Source organism: Lichenostomus cassidix, chromosome 1Ab, assembly GCF_008360975.1.
Source record: "Lichenostomus cassidix isolate B80296 chromosome 1Ab, HeHo_3.0, whole genome shotgun sequence".
In the NCBI taxonomy this organism is placed as follows: Eukaryota; Metazoa; Chordata; class Aves; order Passeriformes; family Meliphagidae; genus Lichenostomus; species Lichenostomus cassidix.
Window position 1 is genome coordinate 2772063 of NC_139481.1, and position 22817 is coordinate 2794879.

Sequence of the window (22817 nt, forward strand, 5' to 3'; positions counted from 1 at the left end):
ACTTGTAATGACAACACCTTTCCCATGGGGCTTCAGCACATTTTGTTAGCATATTCCTACCTTTTGTGCTCAGGTCATTACTGCAAGCATTAATCAAAAGACTAGACTCAGAAATCCCTGTTCATAATGTCCCTTAGGCCCAACTTCCCATTTCAGCAGAGTATGTAGGCACTAATGTCTGTATCAGCCAATTCACTCCCTCGTTTATGATTCCTCTGCTAATTTCTCTCTCTTCCACTCTCAACTAAAAATTTCTTATGTCCAATGCTTTGCTGAAGTCTAGAATTATGTTCTGCATGTCCCCTGTCTAGAAAACTAGTTATTCTGAACTAATCTACTTTCTACTGGCTTTGATATATACCTTTTACCTTCCTGCTTGCCATTATTCTTTCCCAAAAATAAATTTTCAAAGCTGAAATTCTGATTGACAGATGAAGAAGAGGTGCCAAAATCCCATTTTCTTTAAGCCTTATTTAAATACAAAGTTACTGATTGCTAATGGGACCACCCTGACATTAGAAGTGTATTAAAAATTCAAGAACTTCATATTTTCTGCTCCTCTGTACTTGGGATGCTACTTTTATCAGCCCCTTAACCCCTTTATTTAATTCTTTGTATTGTGTTTGGGTTGCTTTGTCATGTGGTAAAGGATAAAGTGATCCCAAATTTAAGATTATTAAGGAGGAAATTTTCCCCAAGACAGATTGTCTGGGACTTTATAAGGAGTGGTACAGAGAAAAAAAAGGGGGAGGGGATTAGCTCTCTTCTGGATCCTTCTATTTCCTAGCATTATCTGAAAATTTTGCCAAAGGAACCTCTGCTAATAAAGGGATGTGCTGTTAGCAGTTCCTTCTTCCTTTCTGAGATAAACTGGGGGTGTGTCTGTTGGTCTTTTCTAAGTGCTGCAGTTTGCCATGGGTTGTTAAGAAGTGGCTTGTGAACTAAGCTGTTGAGTGCCATAGTGCAGCCCTGCTAGAATAAAACATCTGTTTCACAATGCCTCAAATGGGTGAGGGACAGAGTTCAAATGCTCAGAGACATCTCTGCATTCCTCCATTGCCTTATTGATTCAGGAGTTGAGATATCATCATTTAACTAGGGTGACACCCACAGAATAATTTACCAAGAGCTCTGACTGAACATAAAGTGCTTTGTATCTTCTGAGGTTGGAGTTGTTACAACCTCAGCTAGGAATTCTGGGCTCTTTCTCTGCACAAAGTCCATATAATCGAAATTCAGGAACAAATAGGGAGCAAGGCAAGAGAATCAAAGGGACTGCTCTCTTAGGAAATCTTCCATGAAATATTGTTTTATCTCTCCAAGAGGTGGACTGCAGAAACACTTGGCAATAAGAAAAACTTCCTCCACTGCCTCTTTCCTTTGTTATTTTTATTTTTCTCATACTTTCACTTACTCCCTTGGGTTAACATCAAGGCATTCTGCTTCTCAGAATTTATCTTTGATAGTAAGAACAGTTTTCCTCTTGTTAGTCGTTATTGTGTTCACAGCTGCAACCACCTCTGCACTCGGGCTTTTGTTATTATTTTTTAATCCTTTCCAGTGTGCAGTGTTTCTCAGCACTGACCCCGGTGGTTTTGCTGCTATTGTCTGCTCCCAGACATGTGAACACAGAGTCCTTGCACACCCCAGGGACACCTGCTGAAGTCACACTAGTTACTACAACCCACCAGCATTAAATCATCTATCTTCTGCTTACTCCTTCCCTCTCTGATCAGCCTTTCCCCCTCCTCACAGGCTGCTTTAACATGTCCTCCCCTTTGTGTACAAATCTCAAGTAATAAAGTCAATGTCCTCAATACAGAAAGCATTGAGCCTTCATTAGGACAAGTAGGACAAGGCAGTTGTTCATAGCTCTTGCCAAATTCAGGCGTTGCTGCATGAGTCATGCTGGGCTTCTCCTGTGAGATTTTCTCTCACAGACTGACTGATGCAAGTTTACTTTGTAAATTCTAACTCCTGGGAGTCTCTTCCATTTGTCTCTCAGTCCAAAGAACAGTGTCCCCTGTCCTGCTTACTGAGGAAGGTTGACCAGGCAGAAAGGACAGGTCACAAAGAATGTTTGATTCAAGCAAAAACACCCTGTGCTTGGATTTGATTTATCTGGCAAAGCCTGTGCCAAAGGCCTGAAGAACAGTTCCTAGAGGAGCCATCAGGTAGCAAGCTGCTGTCTTCTGCTGCTAGACAGACAGAAAGAAAGCTGGATCAGAGGTGTCTGATACTTTTTGTGAGCAAATTTGACACAGCAAAGTCTATTCAAAGAGCCAAACAACCCTGTGCCATGGGGCTGCTATGTTTCTGCTCCTCTTCTAGAGAGCTGGAAGTTTTGCAGCCTTCCCTGACCTCAGATTCTTGTACAGACACCCATGAACTTGCAGCAAGCCACACAAATCGAGTTCTCAGTTCATCTAGAGATTCATTTAGCCCAGTGTCTGCAAGGATATGACTTTGGATGTTTGGATCATGGTGTTGAAGTGAGCAGGAAAAGCTCTGGCTCCCTGCCTCATAAACAAGGTGCTGGGGTTTGAGGGCTCTTGTGCCACCTGTGCACAGGAAGAGTTTGATCTGCCCTGAGGCACCTCCCAACTGCAGAGAACTCCACACCAGTGCCAGGACCAAAGAGTGGGCTCCTAGATGGATTATTAGCTCTTGTCTCTGTTGTAACCTCCCAGGCTGCAGGGCAAAGATCCCCCCAAAAGTGAGTGGACATAATGGCAGAAGAGCTGTGAGGATTTAGCACAGGGCTAAGCATGGCAAAAAAAGCCCGTGGCAAAAGGGTTCAGCAAAGGCAGGAAGCAGCTGTATCATGTGGGGCTGGGATCTGCTCACCCAAGTGTAATGACCTATTTTCCAGCTTTTCCGCTCAGGTGACAATGCAGCAGGAGCTGGGATGCAACTAAAAGCCTCTGTAATGAACCTGCAGCCTCAACTCGGGGAGGGAGCAAGGGGGGAGGCAGCCAGGTGGAAAGTTTAAAACCACAAGGCACAAAGGTATTAATAAAAACCATCCCTTCTCTCAGCTTCCCTAATTCTACAAGCTTTCTGAAGACGAACCAGCATTTGGGTGAATTGTGGAAGAGCCCAGCTCCCTGGCAGGAGACTGTCCTGCACATGCTAACTGAACAGAAGGAGAAGTTAGCAGGACCCACTGACTCCCTGCACCAGTGGGCACAGGTGTGTGTCCCAATCCTACCTTCCATGTCCTCTTGGGAAGAAAAGTCTCTACAGTGGACACTGCAGCCCACAGCAGTCTCCCCTTTCTATGGGATGCTGAACATATATTTCCTGTTTTTTCCTGGGGCTCAGTCCTGCCTACTCACCCTCCCGTGGTTGTTGGTAGCTCACATGGCTACTTACTCAGGAATCTATTCTTTCCTGAGCTCCCCTGGGGACTGGGCAGACTCAGGCTGCACCTTCAGCCTGTACAGGCCAGGCATGGGAAGGCTGTTCTTGCTCACATTTGGTCTGTGTTTCAGCCCTCCCTGCAGCAGGAGGTCAGAACTGCCAACATGCCCTCTGTCCTGCTTCCATCACATCCTTATCTATTGCTCCTGCTCAAACCCTGCTGGGATGCAAGTTCCTTTTTGATCCTCTGTAGCATCCTCAGAAGAGAGAAAGGGGAAAGAAAGCTAGTTTGGGCTGACCTGACAAGTCCATTCTGCCAGTCCAAGAGGAACCTAATTCTTCTCTGAGAGACAATCCCTTTGCTGGGCTTCCAGCTCTGCACTTATTAAGTACAGCTTTTCTCTCCCTGACTTTCCATGAGGGAAAGAGAAGACAACACAGGCTTGACAGACAGGAGACCTGCTCACCCCCAGGGAGAGTCTCCAACAGCAACTTCCAGCCTAACACCAGCCAGACCCCAGCTCAGCACAATATCTCCTCTGCTGGAATCTCTGCCCATTCCTCCTCTGACAGCAAGTGCACCAGGACAGCCACATCTGCACTTCCAAGTCCCACGAGCTGAACACAAACCATCCAGTATCAGCAGCACAGCTGACTCCATTCATGAAATCACTCACATTATCTTGTCATGAATAAACTATAAATGGAAGCAATTCCTGAGTCAGAAACAGGTGGAGGGGAAGAATGGACTAAAGTGAAGGAAAGTATGAAGGCAGGAGAACAAAAGCAACAAATAATCACAGAATGAAGAAAGGATGCAAGAACGATGATGTGTCTCAAATTAAAACTATGCATTAATGCCTTGGGCCTGACTTTTTCAAAGCAGCAAAATTATTTTTCTGCAGAACTTGACAAATAGATTTGATTAAAACTGCTCAGTAGCACATAGGTGCTTTAATGGGCCAGGCTACCTCTCTCCAGCTGTATTCCCTGGACTGATAGACACTGAAATCCTAGGCTAAGTCCACAGTGACTCCTCCTAGCTGGCAGCAGGGCAGGTTGTGGAAGGAGATTCTTGGATCTTACTGTGGGATGCTGATCACAGTGAATGGTTATCCTGTGGGATGCTTAAAATAGGTTACAAGTGGGATTTATTCCCTGTAACACAAAATGCCTCAAAGCTGCATGTCCAACCTAAACTAGCACACTGAGAAAAACAGCACTCTTGAGGCCCCCAAGTCTCTCCATAGACAAAAGGAATTCATAAATTTCTAGAAGGCACGAAACTTGGTGGTGGCCAACAACAGGTGAGATAAATCCTAGTTTTAAAGACTAAAGCCTTTTCTAAACAAGAAAGTTACATACTGCATCTTCCTAAAGAGACAGACCTGAGTGGTTCAGTGTTATCAATGCATATCTGTCAATTATAGGCAGAAACTGTTGAAAATCTCCTCCTCTCTCTGTTGTTCCTCTGCCTAGTATGTAGAATTACTTGTGAGTTATACAGACACCTTTTCTGAGTTCCAGGAAAATCAGTAAAAGGTTGAAAGATAAGAGCAGGAAGATGGAAGAAATATTATAATTTCACAGCATTTAGGTGCTGGGCAGGAAGGTGTGGGAAGGCAAAACAGCACATCAAAGTGCTCAAGCCTCATAAAATGCTTACCTTCCCCTAAACCCCTGCCCTTTTGCATAAAAGGCTTTGCAACCAGCAAAGCACTTCTCTGGAGTTTTGCATTTACTAGGTGGGCAGCAAAGTGGGATCATCTTCCCAGTGCCAAATGCCACTCTGCACTCCTGAGCTCTGCTGTTTGACAGCAGGGAGAGGCAGAGGTTGGTTTGTCTGTCAGCCAGCACAGCTTCAATACCTGCAGAAGCCAAGAGAACTCTGCAGAGTACAGAGTTATGGCTGGACGTTACAGCTGAGTCTGGAGTTTGTAACCTGGGCAGCTCCTCTAAATGCACGAGGGAGGCTGACACTTTTGCAGATGTTTTAAAAGCTGTCTTATTATTTATTCATGCAGCTGGGTTAATTCAACCTGGCTGCAATTGAAACATTGCTTACAATACACAATTGCAACATAAGTTTTCACATCGAGCGAAAGCTAAACTAACACAGCAAGTGGCATCAATAATTGAAATTGCTTTGGGGAGGTAGAGGAGGCTTCAGGGTCAGGTTTGGGGTGTGGAAGAGCACAGACATCTCTGCCTGCATGCAGGCTTGCTCACTGCAGGTGATCAGAGCCTGTCCAAGCAATACTGCCTGCTCATGGCCACCCTGCCTGGGCATTTGACCTTGGCAGGACTAAGTGCTTGTTCTTCTTCTGCCCATTTGGGCCACAAAAATGACTGTGGCTCTGGGAAAATTGTGCAAAGTCTGCTGTATGAGCTCTCCTGTCTGCTGCATGCTCTCCAGGGAATACCATGTACCTTAACATTGCCTTGCTAAGCGTGGGTGGATGTTGGGGACAGCAAGACAGCCCTTGCAGAGTCTGTTCTCCCAACCTGTGTTGGTGTTCCTGAGCTAGTTTGATGGGAGTTAGATATGAAAACCAGACTAGGACTTAGACAGCTCTAAAATGCCAAAAGGTCTTTGATCTGCCTCCTGTTCCCATAGAAACTGCTCATAAGTTGTGACCAGCCCTCGAGACACAGAGCCCTGGAAATGCCAGCCCACTATACTACACTGCCAGCCCTCTTCCTCCTGCAGCATGGACAGGAAAAATACCCAGCATTTTAATTCTGGGCCATAATTTCTCCTTTCAATGCCTTGTTTCCATGCATGTCACACTGCTGGGTGTGCAGCCATTGCCCATCCAGCTCTCATGAGCAGTCGATGAAAATTTGCTTGCAGAACCCAACAATCAGCACTACCCCCAAGCTCAGACCTGACACAGGAAGAAAGTACCTTCAAATGGCACAGCTACAACCAGCTGAATGGGCACGTTTTTTCTTCCTGTTTTAGAACATTCTGTGTATATTTAAGTCTACTTTTATCTTTGCCTTTAAGGAAGACGAATCAGCCATTTGTTGTGAAGAGAGGATGGCAGCACAGATTGTTAGTGCAAGCACATTGTCTGTTGCCTGGAGAGATCAGACACAGGTCTGAACCCCAAATTCAGACCCAGTTACTTGATATATCTTCAGGCACACACAGTCCCTGCCCAAGTCTCAGTATCTCAGTCCCCATCTTGAGGGTGATGGAGCAGGGCCACCTGCACCAATGGTCCCTCTGCCATGTCCAGAAACAGGACAGGCAACCCCAACCCACAGAAGCTCCTGGGCACTGAGGCTGGGAGGCTGACACCAAGCTTTGCAATAGAGACTCTTCCCAGGAGCTGCTGACACAGTTTGCAGTCCCCATGTGAGGCAGAGGAATATGGTCATTTGCAGGGATGATGCCAAATTTAGGATTACAAGGAAGTGCCAGCCTATTGTTGTTACAATATTTCCCTGTGTGTGCAGGGCTAGGTTTGGGCTTCAGCAGATTATCTGTCAGGGGAAGCAGCCCACACAATGCTTACTGGAGAAAAAGAGGCAATTACTTTTAATTGTAGCTCTCAGCATGAAGAGACTGGAGAGAACATGTGTCGTGTTGCTGGCCAAATCAATACCCCCACAGTATATTAAAAAAAGAGATAGAGCAAAGGTCAGGTACCTGCAACAATAAGCAGCAGCAGTCACAGCTGGAATTAATTTTAAAATTTAGGCCTAGATTTGCCTCTTGAACTTTGGTCAGGTACCTGCAGCAATAAGCAGCAGCAGTCACAGCTGGGATTAATTTTAAAATTTAGGCCTAGATTTGCCTCTTGAACTTTGGCATCCTCCAGTCTTCCCCTGGAGTAGAAGTGGTGTGTGGATGGTTTGGTTCAGGAGAAACCACTGCAAAATTCCAGGGAAATAGAGAACATTTTGGAGAATGGGAGAACATGATGAAGGACCCAGTGTAAAGGACTTCCAGCCTAATGGAAAGGCAGCTCTCACAGAGATTTTTGATTCTGCATAACAAAAGAAAGACCCAGCTGAGTGCAGCCAGGGGCAGAGTGGGCTGGCAACTCCTTCAGAGTGCATGGAGAGGGGGAAGAGATTTCCAGACTTACTCCAGGACGTCCCTGTTGAACTGCTTCTTGCTGTTGCCCAGGAATTCCCCGATCATCTGGCGGCTGAGGCCCTTCCTCTGGAGCAGGAAATGTGCCACCCCAATGGGGGTGTCAGGGATGAAGCCTCGGGAGATCAGGAACTGGATGCCTTTGTCTGGGTTTCTGCAAGGCAAGGACAGAGACAAGGTGAGTTTGCATGGTCTCTCTGAGCTCACCTGATGCTTGCAGCAATGTAGCTCTTGGTAGTGCTTGGGCTGTTACGAGTTCATGTGTGTGTCAGGAATGGGACTGGTTGGGGTGAGGAAAGGTGACTTGCTCTGTGCCCCCCTAGCTGCTGCTGAGGACAAAAGGATGTCCCAGGACCTGCTGTGTCACTTGCGGCACCTGCTGTCACCTGGTAATCACAAGTGGCACCCCACGGCCACCAAGGATCCTGCACTGTACCACACCTCATCAGTGACTCCTCTGCCATCCACCTGCTCCTGAGGCAAGGGCTCTTTTTTCCATGGAGAAACTTAGGAGACACTGCTGCCATGGTCTATGGGCAAATGAGGCTCAAGACTCCAAGGGGGATAACCAAAGGTAGGCACTTTTTCTGTTAAAAAAATAATTCTCTTTTTGGTACATTTACAATGCTCAGTGTTGAGTGATACTTTTTACCTTCCTCACCTGAGTTTGATGCTGGCTGCCTGAGCAGAAATCCCATGCTCAGATTTGCTTATCTCTTCCCCACTTCCTCCACCCTTAGCTGTGTTTTTCTTCCCTTCTCTATTGATTCACCCCCTCAGGCAGAAATCTCTGTGTGTGAGAGAAAACTCTCAGAGAATGCTCTGTCAGAGGAGGCAGGGAGCAGCGTGCAGCTCGCGTGCAGCTCCCAGAGAGAGGGCTTTTCTCCCTCTGTGGCTGAGTGTCTCTGAGAACAGGTCTGCTGCTGAGTGGGCCCGATTGCCTGGCTGTGGGAGTGATTTTCTGCTTGTTCCTGTGCCAGTGCCTGTGCCTGCACACATGGCTCTTACAGAAACACAGTGCTTTGGGTTGGGAGGGACCTTTAACAGCCCTGCACATAGTGGGGGCATTTTCAGCTAGATAAGGTTGCTCAGGGCTCTCTCCAATCTGATCTTGAATATCTCCAGGGATGAGGAATCCACCACCTCTCTGGGCAACCTGTGGTGTTTCACCACCTTCACTGTAAAAAACTTCCTCCTTATGTCTAGTCAAAACTTGCCCTCCTTCAGTTTAACCACATTACCCCTGGTGCTATTGCCCCAGGCCCTGCTAAAACATCTGTCCCCATCTTTCTCAGAAGCTCCTGTGTATCCCAGGAGTGGCTGTGAGCCTATATGGTGCCTGTCCCACAACCCAGACAAGAACAAATGGTACATGTGTATTGTGCAGGAAGTTTCCTTCCTATAATTCAGTCTGCCCCACTGAAGGGTCTCTGTCATGATGCACTTTGCTGAGGTGAATCCCTGCAATGGCAGGAAGATTGCCACATTTCTTTTGGGTGTCTGAGCTGGTGAGTGGTAAGAGGGTGACTTCATGAAATGATATCATACTTCCATCATTAATCCAAATTCAGGGTTCTTTGTCAAGGCTCAAAGGGTGAGTTTACTCAGGCAGTTTCCTGGGGTGAGGAAAGAATAGGATGAGATTTCAGAGCACGTGAATGCATGATATGCACAGGCACAGACTGTGACATTGTCAGGTGGTGAAGTATGTGGGTGAGCAGCATATGTCTAGCTATAAGGGGATCAGCATTCAGCAGAATGGCCTGCTCCTTACAGGGGCCTCATGGGCATATAAAAAGTAGGTGGGCTTGAAATAGTTCTGCTTACTCAGTAATGTCAAAAGAAAATATCCTGGGCAGTGTGGCATCCCTGGGGAGAGTGCTGCAGGAACAACCAGCCCATTAAATTTATTAATAGGAGAGGTGCAAGATCTGATACTGAAAACCTCAGGCCTTCTTCAGGGAAAAGCACTTTATCATCACACAGACTTCCTGGCTCACCTTTGAAGAGCACAAGCAAAGTTCCCTGCTAAGTGCAAAGGTGGTATGGTCAGGACGTGTCAAGCTAAGCAACAGAGATCCTTAAAATGCACATCCATCTGCACACTTTGGAATTTGGCAAGGGACAGTGTGGTGTTCACAACAGGAGGATGAACTCAGCTACACCTGTGTGACTCTAAAATCACTGGACTGACTTTGGATCCACTCCAGAGGAGCTGAGAGCTTAATATGACCAGAAAAATGAACACACAGGCATGGATGTGCAGCTTTCAGTAAAGATGGCACACACAATGCAGAGGATGCAGGATAAAGCATTCCAGCTGTGACAGCCCTCCTGCACTGCCTAGACTAAAATATTCTTTCACTAACAGCATCCTTTCATCAGTTTTTCCCAAGATTCAATTTGTTCTCCACAAAATCCCGATAGCAATACAGCATCTCTGCCACTGAACATCTGCAGATGTTCACGTAGTGCAGCATGCATCTTTTCCCCAGATGTGCAGCAGACAACTCCACTCCCCTCTCTCTGAGCCTGGTCCCTGCTCATCCCTCTTGGTGTTGCAGGGGTGTTAAGCAGAGCCAGCAAATGCTGCGGGATTCCTCACGTCCTGCTGGCTTTCCCTCTGCCCACGCAGCCAGCTGCCCACACACTGAGCTCTTACAGCAGTGCTGCATAATGAGGCACTCACCATTCCAGGGATTTCACCCCCTCACGGTGCAGCAGGGGTGGGGAAACTGCATTTTTAGAGGCCTGCTCTGAGCAGAGCACTGCCTTCCAAAAATGCAAGGCAAGGCCAGATAGAATGGGGCAGATACCAGGAGCAACTGCAGGGTTTCAGCTCCTGGTGCAGGGAAAGCCAGGAAAAAGGAGGTGCACATATTCACACACACTCAGCTTCAGCTCCATGCCCTACAGATCAGTGCCCACATCCCAAACCCCACAACAATAAACTGGCTCCTTCCTGGAAATGTACAGGGAATGTAACAACCAAATAACTGCAGAAAGCCTAATGGCATTGCCAGCCCCTTGGATGGGAAGTCATGAATAGAGCCATGTGTCCCTAGACACTGCTCAGAGAATGAAGAAAGGCTTTACTCCCCAGAAGTGAGTTAGTTTCCTCACTTCTGTCCTCCAAGCTGATCTCAGAACTGGAAATATATCCTCCTCAGTTCTAGAAGAGTCCCAAATCTGTCTGCCCTAACCACTTCTGAGCCCAACCCTAAAAACCTCTCTTCCTGATTCCTGCCTCCTGGAGCCCACAGCCTCCATGCCACACAGATATAAATCCTGTGCATTGTCCCTTTGTGCAAACTTTCTGCCTAGGACTGCATAATGTTCAGTGCTTGCTTTGACTAAAATGCCCACGCTAACGTGTGGAAAAACGTTCTACTAGTATGGGTATATTGCACCCTCATTATTAGGGGAATCAAATGGAAACAAAGACAGAGATATGAGAGTGTGATGATAAAGCAAAACCCAGTACTTCTTGTGGCTTGCTTAGATGAGAAATCTCATCAAAAGGCAATGAGCAAATCTAAAGCTCCTTATAGGAGCTCAGCTGCTTTCTGCCAATCCATGTGTGACCCTGTGAGTTAACCTCTGCTCTGCTTTTGCTTTCACACCTACAGCCTTCTCATAGGATATCAAACTCAGATATATGAGAGACTGAGGTGACTAAACCTGGTCTGTCAGGTGAAAATCTACCCAAGTATCTGAAGGAAAATGACAGCCAGAGACATAATTTTGTCATTATGACTCATACTGGGCTAGCTAAACTCAGCTCTACCTGTGTTTTTCTCACTCTGTGTTTGGAAGTACCCTGTGTTAAGCAACCATGGCTGGGTTTACAGTCCCAGCCATGTTTGTTCCTTTGCAACAGAGTGGAGCAGAGTGATCCCAGGCTCAGCTGGTGGATGCCAAATGGGCAGTTGGAACTGAAGGCTCAATGAATTCTGAGAGCATGGGCACTACTCATGGAACAGTGGGCTTGTTCCTCTGTTAGGCAGAAGAGCAGGACAGTACCTGGGAGAATTCAGGGAAAGAGAAGAGGCAGAATTCTGGGAAGCCATCCTGTGTTGTGCATTGCATACCCAAATGGTCATGCCCTTGAATACAAATGAACTGCCCTGAAGATGGATGTAGACCAAAAGCCTGCCATCACCTGTGTGTGTGAGGCACAGCACAGGCTGGGAAACACAGGAAGAGTCACTTACATATTGAAGAGGTTCAGCCCAATGCGGTACAGGCGTTTCCTCATGGTGTCTGTGGAGAGTGTGGGGGACTTGCAGCTGGCTGGGTTCTCGCAGTGGTACCTCGGCAGGCTGAGGATCATGGCCTGCAGGGCTTCTTTTGAGGACACCTCAGAGGCTGACTTGGCTGAAGTGGAGGTGCTGCTGCTGCTCAGCTGCTCTGAGTTGTCTGCATTCTCAGACTCAGAGCCTTTGCTTTGTCCTGCCTCATTGCTGGCATCAAACTGGAGCTTTTGCACTGCCATCTGATCCGGCTCAGCACTGCTGTTCCCCGTGCCATTGGTACTGACATCCACCTCGGTGAAAGTGTGGCTGTTCTCAGGCAAGCTCTCTGGGGCAGATGGTGGTTCACTAGCTTCTCCCTCCCCTTCTCCTGGGCTTTCTTCAGCCTTGGGAGCTTGAGAGAGTCCAGCCTGGTCATTGCTGCTGAGGCAATTTGCCATGGACACCGAGGTAGATGATGAGACAGAGATGTTCTTGTTGTCGATCTGGACTGTGACATCTCGAAAAGCCATCATGAGAGTGCTGCTGCTCTTGGGTAGAGTATCTGGCAGGAGACCTTCCTCCTTCTCCTGATCCTGCAGCTCAGCTTCTAAGTCTTGGTTTGGCTGCATGGAGCTAGCGCTGAAGGTCTCCCTGATCTGGTAGGAACCCCCATCTTGCAGGGAGCACATGGTCTTCAGGCTCCAGGTGCTGAGGGCGTCATCGATGGACTTGGCCAGGGACTGAACTTGCTCCGTGAAGGAGTCCTCCAGCTCGGTCAGCGCCCCACTGATGGTGGCAGGCAAGGATGGGGACCTCACCAGCGGGATGCCCACGAAGTTGTACCCTTCCACCAGGGCTTTCTCCGCGGAGAAGCTCTCCGAGTTCTGGACTCGGACTTTCCTCAGGGAGATGCGGCGCGGCATGCGGCTCTCCAGCAGGGAGTTGCGGATCTTCTCGAAGTTCTTGCTGAGCTGGTACTGCCTGAAGGCCGTCTGGATGGTGCAAGCTGCCCTGCGGGACACCAGGTGGCCGCCGTACTTGTGCTCTAGCATTTCGATCTGAAAAACACAGAGCAGAGTCGTTAGTTTTTGCTAATTGCCTCCCGATGGTTTCTTGTTTGCCCAGCTCCTACACTGATTGGTCTTCAGTGATGTCAAAGGAACTTCTGACAGTGAATTAGCTTTTTCCCTGCAATGCCACTGCCCTGATTTCAACAAAAGGTTCCCCTTTGGGCGCGGCTTGCTAAATCATCAGCACCATGGGCTTCCTCGTAGCTGTAATGGGATTGTGGCTCTTCCTAGAGCTCCAGCCATACAGCCTGGAGGCTGCAGGTGCCCTTCCCTTGCAGACTCACTTCTGATGGCCTTTAGGACAAGCTCATCACTGCAAGTACAACGTGCCAGCAATGTGTCTTCCTGCTCAGCAGTGCTCTGGTAATGATAAGCATTATCTCTTGTCTCAGAGTATTACTAATGCTTCTCCCCTCCATAGCAACCTTAGGAAATACTCTCAGGGAAAGGAGAAATCATTCAGAAAAAGGGAAGAAAATTTAATTTTTGAATGCAGAGAATGCTGGCTTGATCTAGCAGTTAGTGAGAAACATCAACTTCCATATAAGTTAGTGGAGGCTGGGATTGTTCTGAGTTCTTTTTTAAAAAGCACTCTGAATACCAAAGTGTCTTCCTTTCTGATATCTGAGTTTTTCAAGTGTCAGCCAGCAGTGAAAAGAAAAATACCCCAAAAAAGAAAGACTCTCAGTTTTGAAAGGTAAAGAAATCTAAATTTTAAATGTTGAGACAAGATACTAAAAACAAGGAGAAGGAGGATTTACCTGAGCTGGTAACAACAAACACATGTAAAAACATATACACACAGCCAAGTGCCATCTCAACTGGCTTCAGCAAAGCAAGTATGTGTGGTCATTTCTGTAGTCTGGAATTTAAACCTCCTAGTAATCCCCCAACTCTTCCTCTGCAGCTGAGTTTTCACTAACAAGTTCCAGGAGAATGACAGATGATTTGGTTCTGGCGTGTGACTGACAGAGGACAAGTGGGACAGTATAAATATCAAGGTGGAAGATGGGGTTGAAGGAAAAAAAGAAGAATGAACTCAAATTACCTTCACTGAGGTTTAGGCTGAACTGTGACCTAAACTCTGCACTGTTGGCACTTCACAGGGCAGAGTGCAGGTGCAGACTGTACTGTTAAGATGTGTGTGTGCACACGTGGAAAAGCCAAAAACAGAAGAAGGGTAGCACTGGGAGTGCTGGTTAAGTCAGAATTAACAGAGGATTCGCTGCATCCATCATGCAGTGAGTATGAGCTCATTAGCAGAACCAAAGGATGAATTTTACTGACTGCATCCTCATCCCCAGACATGCCACTCCTCCCTCACCATGCCTTGTTGGCCCAGTACTCACAGCTGGAGGAACTGAGCTCACACAAGATCTGAGTTTAAGTGCAAATTAGTTTTGCAGTCAAAGCGAGCTGAGGTATGAGCATCAGCTCACAGAGTCATGTCATGTCACCTGCTTCCTTCTTTTTTGTAACATGACCTAAGTTACAGATGACACCATCAGTGAGTGATGTAGGTACATGTGAATGGCTGGACTGTTCCAAGGGATGCTTGAGAAGACTGGCAGAGCCCCCACAAAGTGCCCTCCCCACCATTGTCTGGCAGCATTTGGTCTCTGTCTCTTTTTCTTTGCTGTTTATTGATCTCTGTATGCATTTGCTGTCAGGTCAAGCTAACTGACAGTCCAAAGGAATCAAGGATTTCTTTCTCTCCAGAGCAGGAAAGTGCATCTGCTAGCACCACAGCAGTCATGGCTAATGGAGATGTATGTCTGTATGGCTGGAGGAACCTTCTCTTCCCATCTGAGAGGCGAGAAAGGCCAGACATGATTGGCCTTCTCTCTCTCCTAATAAACCCTATGAATCACAAGTAATTGCCTACTTAAAGCTACTCTTCTCTGGGGAATGATCCGACAGCCGGCGCCAAAGGAAGGGAAAAGCAGGAGGGGGATCGAGGGGATTTCAAAGAATAATTAGCTTAATACATTTCTGGGCCTCAATATGAATACTCCTTCTGAGCAATTCAGGCCTTGTGGCTGAATTGGAAATGGCTGTGAAATATCCACTGCCGTGAGGGATTGCACATGAAGGGAGATTTAACAAGGTCAGCCTAAGGCAAGCCAAAGAGCAGGCTTGGATATGGCCAAACATTTGAGGTGCAGATCCTGTTGTTATCCCCATAGGCATAAATTCATAAATCTGCCAGGAGAGATGGCCTGATCTCATTCTCAGCAGTGGTGATGTGCCACCATGTCAAAACCAGAAAAGAATCAGGCTCAGGGACAGAATCTGAGTCACTCAAGGCAATGCATGCATTGTAAAAATTAAAAAAAAAAAAAAACATACAAAGCATACATGTTCTCTATCACTCATTCTTAATGCTTCTCCCTCCCTCCTTCCAGCCTCTCACAATGGAGAGACATTGCTATAAGGGATATTTTTTAATGGGGTGTTTTCCTTCATCCATGGGACACCTGCTGCCCTTCAGCACTGCCCAAGAGTGTGTGTGACTGAAAGCATGCTTCTCTTTCCTGTGATCCCCTGCATTTCCCCAACATTGCAGCACAGCCTAAGCACAGGGGAACTTTAGCACTTGAGTCTCCATTCCAGCCTCCTAGCATAGACTACTTTTGCTCTATGCATTGTCAGAATTCTCTGTTTCATGGGGTGAGGAGCAAGGAGAGCCATGAAGCCAGTCATCAGCTCTCTAGGATGATGCTGGGGGGCAAGAACTGGTCCAAGCCCTGCAGAGGAGCCTGCACTCTACCCTCCTTCCTTACTAGCACTCAGTCCTCTCCCAAAAGATTAATGTGACTTCAGTTGTTCAGTGAGACTAAAAATGTCTCTTTCCACCTGTTTCTGTTACTCTAAGATCTATTCCTGTGTTATAATTTCTGCTTTGAACAGAGCTCTACTGGGTCAGTGCTGTGCAGTCTCTATCACTGTTATTCCCATTTAAATGAACTACCTGAGAAGTAAATTGAAAGGCATCCTATAAGAACACATACTAGAGTGCAAGAGTGGAAGAATTAGTACATTTCCCTGCCTGAAAATCCCCCCTTCCAGAGCTGGAGGCAATTCACTGAGGACATCCATGAGTCTGGAGGGGCACAGTAACTGTGAGACCCCTTTGCAGTGAGAAAAGTGATTTCACCAAGGAGATAGGTTTGGTTCCTGCATGGTCAGTTCTGTGAGGCACCAGATATTAATGAACAATCAGCTAAACATTTCTGTATTGTTCACATGCATCCAGGGCAGGTTTGGCCTCTGCTGCAAGAACAATGATATGGCAACATGACCTCAAAGCTAAAATAACACAGGACAGACACTCCCCAGGACAAACCGGAGCAGCTCTAGGACATGGAGGAGGCTAAACCCATATATAGCAGTCAAGATGTGGCCCACCCTGAGGATATATCACATTAGTTTGTGAAGCCAGTTAATTAGCCTGTCTTGTTTTTTTTCCTGGTGTGAAGCAAGAATTCTGTCTGAGTTGAATATGCAGTATTTTGGGAAAGACAGAGCTAGAGAGCCAAGGTGTCTCTTTTGCTCAGCAATCTATTGGATCATTGATCTGACATGTATGTTTAGGGATGGCATCAGTGCCTTGAGGGAAGTGGTAGAGAGATGTCCCAGAAGTAGCAGCTTCTTCTGTGGAAACCTCATTAACTGAGACCCTTCAGCTGCAATAGCACAGCTCCCTCTGAATTCTCTGGCTGAATGTAATCTGGGCACTGTCACTAGTGTTTGCTTGTCCTCCTCACCTCACAGACTGCAGGGTCTGCACATCCTACAGCCTCTGGTTGAGGAAAAAAGCAGAAATTGTGCTTTAGGTTCTGTTTTGCTTCCCAGGAAAAAGGCAGAAATTGTGCTTTAGGTTCTGTTTTGCACCACAGCTCTCCTGGACTGTAATCTGCAGAGACATGGAGGGAGGGGGCAAGTTCCACCTCATTACCTGTGAGGGAGGAGGCCAGCTGCTCTCAGCCTCTGTCCCACTGTCCCCTGCTGGGAGTCCAGCAGGAGATGCAGCTAGAGACAGGCATGCTTGTGCTCTGGAGCTAGGCTGTAGCCTCAGGCACAGAAGGCAAAGCTTGCAACTTCTAGGACTGAATCACTTTCTCTCAGCCTGGTAAACCTGCCTATCTCTTCAGCAACCTCCTCTGGACTGAGGACAGCAGTGGCAGCAGTGCACAAATATTGTGTAGATGCTGTGCAGGACAGTCACTGAACAAACCCCACTTCCCCTTGAAAGCTCATGCTAATGAAGTGTGCTGGGGGTGTGCCCTGCATGATCCAAGAAGGCAAGATGGTTCTCAGAGACTCTCCCATGAGGGAGGTCATTGGGAACAGCCAGCTGCTGGGAGCCCTACAGGGTGAGCAAGGCACTACCTCTGGATGCTGCTGCTCTTGGCTGCCTCCAACCACTCTCTAAGCCTACACTCACAGCTGGGTTTCTAGGTCCATTTTGGACCACAGAATCCAGGCTATGAGGAACAGGGACCAGCAGGTTTGGGTGAAAAGGTGGCTCAGTCAGAGGTGGGGAAGCTACTTCCTCCATCAGCCCCACATAGCCAAAGGGCCGATTAGGCAGGGCGAAAGCTCGAGGTGAACAAAAGGCTAAATTATTTGCTGAAAGTCACCCCACCACTGTGCCAGTGCAGTCCCACCCACCCCATCCCCTTCTCCCACAGCCTGAACAGGAAGCCTCAGTACCTGTTTATTCTTTAGGTCAAGGGAGAGCTCATAATCGGAGGCAGCCGCATGGGAACACGAGGCCGTCCCTTTGCTGCGCTGCACTCTCACTGGGGAGCCCGTGTGGTGGAGGCTCGCCTTCTGCACCAGAGGGGAACACCCCGCTGCCTGCTCTTCTTGGAGCTCCTCATGCTGGGCTTTTAGCGTCAGGGTGTCGGACCTGCCTTCCTGGCCACTCTGTCTGCCGGCCTCCTTCGGATCCTCCGTTTCACACCCGGCTCTCTTGCTTGTGGAACCGCTGGGATCGTCACTGTGAACAAAACGCAACGTTTCGCTTTTTTTATTTGTTTATATTATGTGTGATTGATGATCATGTTTGGTGGGGTTGGCTACACTGGTTGCCTGAGCTGAGTTTTAAATGGCTGGGGAGCCTGGGCTGTCAGGGGTCTCCTCCAGGGATGGATCAGGACTGGAGGTTGGTCCAGCCAAAGCTCTGATGCCTCCCTCTCTTAAGGTCAGGCACCCCTATATGAACCTGTGGCTCCTGGAGCTGCCTGGATCCCAAGGAACCAGTTTTCCCCTGGAGTGGGAAATGGGACAGGGTGGCTAAATGTTGCAGAGTTCCCAGAGAAACTCTTTGGGAACACAAAGAGGCAGCAGAGCCAGCCAGCCCTGAGACCCTGACTCTTTAAAAGTGTCTCCAATACAGCCACAGTAGACTGCAGTGCTTCCATGAAAGAAGCCATCCCTTCCTGACCCACAAATTGCTGTGCCACCGAGGTCTTGTGGAGAAAGGAAAATTCTCTTTTCCCCTGTCAGCCACAGCAGCAGTTGTGTGAAACCAGGGCCTGACAACAGTGTGCTCTAAGAGAGCTGACATCTTGCTCCAGGCAGGATGGGATTAGCATATGTCTGATCCATTGAAGTGCTGAGGAAGTCTGTACTTAACCCCTCTTGCCAAGTATGTTCCGAAATCACCTGATTTCAAACAAGATTTTGTTCTTCTCTGGTTCTGTTTGAACCATGAAGGTGTTTGTTCATTGTTACCTTAGCCTTTTCCTGTGGTTGCAGAGGAATTATTTATTATTTCTAAGAGTGTGCAAGCCTCCATGGACTCTGGCTGCTGCTGCACCATGTCCATCTGACACAGCTCATCCAAGAGAGGAGCATTTAGTTGAGAACAACATCCAGTTTGGAAATAATTACTACAGAACCAATGCATTTAATTTCACTGAAACCAAGGATGTGTACTGCCTCCCATATTTAAACACTGTTAAATTATTTAATTAACTTCTGAATCATATTTCTTTGTCTTGGATTTGCTCCACATAAAACCAGTTCTGCTATCAGCTTGATAATAAATCATTTTATGATTGGTGTTGATATCAGAGCAAAAAGAGGAAAATTAGATATGATTTTCTGAAGTGCCCAAATTACTTAGAAGCCTTTAAGTCTCATTTTCAAAAGTGCTGTAAGCCCTTTAGAGTCCAAGTCTGCTAACTGTAAATAGACTTTGCCTCCTAAGCCTCAGAGCACTTTTGCACACTTACTAGTACTTTAAGTAGTTTATTCTCTCCAATGGCAGCTCTTCTGTTCAATATATTAACAATCAAATTTAGAAATATTCCTAGAGTTTCTAAGAGGGCTCCAAATGCGATGAGCAAAAGACAGTACCACAACTTCAGAATTAAGGAAGAAGAAGGATTTAAATTTAGAAGGTTTCTTCTTTTATACACATGCCTGTAGTCACCAGTTAGACTTAAAAAAATAAATTCACAGAAGAAACCAGTGTCTTACATAAATGCTATATAACCAACTTTGTCAAAGTGTATTAGAATGACGTCTTTGCATACTTATCAGTCAGGAAATATCACCATTAAAATGAGGCATAAAACTGTTCTTTTAAGTTGAACACCTTAAAAAAGTTTGCATTGTTCTATTCCTGATGCTGCACTTTTTTCTGCACCTAAAGATATATTCCTAAAGTACATAGTGATTTTTAACTCTTTCTGTTCTACCTCCATCCACGTTGCAGGAAATCTTCCTAAAAGACTTTTCCCTTACAGATCTCACTGTAACATTTTTATTGGCAGCCCCTGTTCTATCCATTCTGATTTTAACCAGCAGAGCAGCAATTTTTATCCTCAGCCTAAGGGAGGACCAGGTGACATAGCTTTGATCACATCTTCATTGAAGTGCGTGGCAAAAGCTTCCCCAGCATTTCAGTGGGAACTGGACTGTGCCCTACAGAACAATTTCAGCTGGATGCTTGAGCTCTCACTGAGCAGACACACACTTCAAACTGCTCTGCTGAGTCAAGGCCACAGCACCCAGTGTGCTACACAGAGCTTTAGGGCAGCTCAGGGCCTGAGGCAGTTGGATGGAGAGCTTTCCCTGACTTCCCTTGGTGCATGAATGGACTCCAAATGCCAGCAAATATTCCCTGACACGATGGTCCTCTGAACACTGGCACATTTGCTTATCCCTGTTTTTCTGAGGGCTCCACTGGCTGCTCTAGGTAGAATATAAAGTGTGTGTAAATGTTTGCAGTGCTCAGTCCTGCTGCTGTGTGAGGAGGATGTCACCCCTGGTGGGAGCATCTCTCTGCTTGGTTTTCTGTCACACAAGGAGTAGTGAGTGAGTAGCATTCACAGTGACAAGATATCCTACATCCAGTGCTCATATAGAATTAAAACCAGCAGGCTTTGCAGAATAACCCAGGCTGGGAGGGAAGGCTGGAGGTCTCTGCTCCAACTCTCTGCTCAAAGAAGGGCCATTTTCAGGGACAAAAAATACACTGCTAAATGCCAAAACTAATGCTGCAGTGAAACAAATAAAAACTTGACAATCCTGATGTTTTCCCTCTGTCCTGACTGACACAGTTGATTTGCATTGGTAGGACGAAGGTTTCCTTAACAAAAGAAGGCTCAGGAGATATTATAATCACACCAACAAAAAAACCACCAAACAGTAAGGAAAGTAAGTAGGGCAAGGATAGAGAGCACAGCAGAAAGATCTCTGAGGGAACAAAAATGTTATTAAGCAAATTAGGGGGATTCACTTGCTTTCCCTTGGCCAGTAAGCAATCAGCCTCCCTGGCTGTGGGATGAAGAAAGGGAATGGAGCTATTGCACATTCTGGTTTTTTGGATGAGAAAATTGGTCTAAGCACTTGTAATCATTAAAAGTCCCACGCAGAGTCGAAGGTGTGAATCCCAAAGTCCCGGCCAAACTCCAACTAGGTCAATTTAGCTCTGAATCCCAGCATCACCCCTGCAGTTTCAGCTGTAATCACTGCTCTTTACTTGCTGTTCTCAAGCATCATATGCCACCATTATTCACAGCTTTTACAGTCATGCAATCAGGTAGGGAAGGTTTGTAATTTCTTTGAATTCTGTTCGATTGAAAGTTGCAATATTAATGTAAATCACTTGCAATCACATAAAAAGGAAGACTACAAATTGGGTTGTTCTCTTCTTCCTAGGTGTTCCTACATGACTTTTATGACCCGTAACAAGGAGCCTAGTCACGATTACAAATAGATTCCATCTGCTGTGAAAAACATCTCTCGTGTTTCAGGTATGTCCTGTTCTTTTGCACTGCTGACTTGTATATGCCTGCTGCAGACACAGCCAGATTTGTTAACAGAAAGGATGGCTACAATCTGATTTAGGGTTTATATAAAATACTATCCCCAGTCTAGCATTTCCAAACAGGGATATCAGGGATATTGTGAGCTGAATCCCAGTGCTTGTTTCAAGAAAGCAGGATGGTGGAAAAGCTCTCACTGAGACAATTCAGTTGGCATCCGTAAATATTTTTATTTGGCACAAGTAAATAAGACTTCTGATACTTAGCTTTTATGTGCAGGTTTCTCAGGAAGATTTTATTCAAGGATTAGAGTAAGGGAAGGATGAAGAGAGAGGATAGAGGAGAAATGGTATTATGGTGAGGGTTTTTTATTACTCTCCTTTTTCTGTCTCTCTGCTCTTTTGAAAGCATAAAGACCAGATCAGTGACACTAAATTATCATGCCAGAGAAGCCCATATGCCCATTTCTAGCATTGTCAGCTCCCCATGTCTGCACAGAGCTGTTGCATCACTGTCTGTCCTGGCAGAGACATGCCTGCTTTGCACTTGCTGCAGCATCAGGATCTTGCATTTCCTTGCATATTCCTCATCACCTCCTTGCTGCTGGAAATCCATGTTTCCAGCTGGCCAAGGATCTGTGCTTCTAATTGACAGCTGTGGAGATGAACCATGGTTATCTATTGGATCTTGACTGTCAGGCTTAAATGTTCCCAAACTTCATGGCTTGAGAAACAACACTCATTGCTTTCTCCTCAAACATTTCAAGGCAATTTCAAGGCAGACCTGCAGGCAGGAATGCACAAGTTGGATGCTCCAGACATTACATTCCCTTGCACCTCTGTTGAGTACCAGAATGAGTTCATGGTCTAAGAGTAATTTTCAGAGCTCTCGGAAAATTGTTTGTAGGGTGGCTGAGTGACTAAACAGGGCTCAAGGGCCAGAAGAGCTACTCTTCCCAAGGACAGTAAGTTAGTCCTGTAAGAAATTAAAACAGCTTTCTCACTGATCATTTCAGAGCTACAGAGCTCCTATGTGCTCACCACAAAAAATCTTGTCTCTTTGCACCTTCTCTCCTTTTCTAAGAAGAAAAAAAATTGCAGATAAATAAGATCAATCACAGAGTAACAGAAAATAGTAGTGGATTTGGTGAGTGGTTTAAGAAATCAGTGACTGAAGAAGAGGATGATCAGATGCCCTGTTGCCAGGTACAATGGTTATGCAAAAAAGTCCAGCTAATTGTACAGAATGAAGTTTTGGCTGTGACTTGTTATAAAAGTTCTGCAGAGGCTGATCTCACCTCTCTTTTGGGTCCCTGTGTCACTCCAGAAGAAGATCATATTTCTGTTTCCTGTGGATAACTTACCAAATGCATTCTTCATGGTATTCAAGGTCAGTAAGCAGGATTGTGACCTGTAACTGGGGCAAAGACTACATGGACTTTGTGAAACACCACAAAAATTTATGCATCCATTTCACAGAGCTCCTTGTGAGGATTGGTTGATTATTGTATATATGCTGCTCTTAAATTTTGTAAGTGATTAATGGCCTGATTAATTGCTTCTCATGGCCTTAGACATATATGAGACTTCAAAGATGTCAGAATAAAAAAATCCTACGAAGTGCCATATAGGGAATTAGATAGAGTTCACTAGCTAATGCCAGTAGAATGGAGTCCTGACCCCAAGTCTGCAATAACCTGTGCTCCCTCTGTCTTTCCTGAGCTTCCCTGCCCAGGAAAAAAAAAATCAACTGCTGA

The 22817-nt window shown here is 46.3% G+C and overlaps 1 protein-coding gene and 1 long non-coding RNA gene across 7 annotated transcripts in view; one reads left to right on the forward strand and one right to left on the reverse strand.

Moving 5' to 3' along the window:
• Positions 1 to 22817, reverse strand: part of IQSEC3 (IQ motif and Sec7 domain ArfGEF 3) — a 75761-nt gene that overhangs the window by 12104 nt on the left and 40840 nt on the right. For all 6 annotated transcript variants that reach the window (XM_085049422.1, XM_085049421.1, XM_085049426.1 and 3 more), the window contains 3 exons: positions 17493 to 17781; positions 11686 to 12764; positions 7464 to 7625 (listed from right to left, as the gene is read on the reverse strand). In XM_085049422.1, coding sequence (XP_084905548.1) covers positions 7464 to 7625; positions 11686 to 12764; positions 17493 to 17781 — 1530 coding nt within the window. The remainder of the gene's footprint in view (positions 1 to 7463; positions 7626 to 11685; positions 12765 to 17492; positions 17782 to 22817) is intronic.
• LOC146442755 (uncharacterized) lies at positions 7519 to 21040 on the forward strand. The gene is made up of 3 exons (XR_014849449.1): positions 7519 to 7649; positions 7795 to 8045; positions 20955 to 21040. It is a non-coding gene; the product is annotated as an uncharacterized LOC146442755 (long non-coding RNA).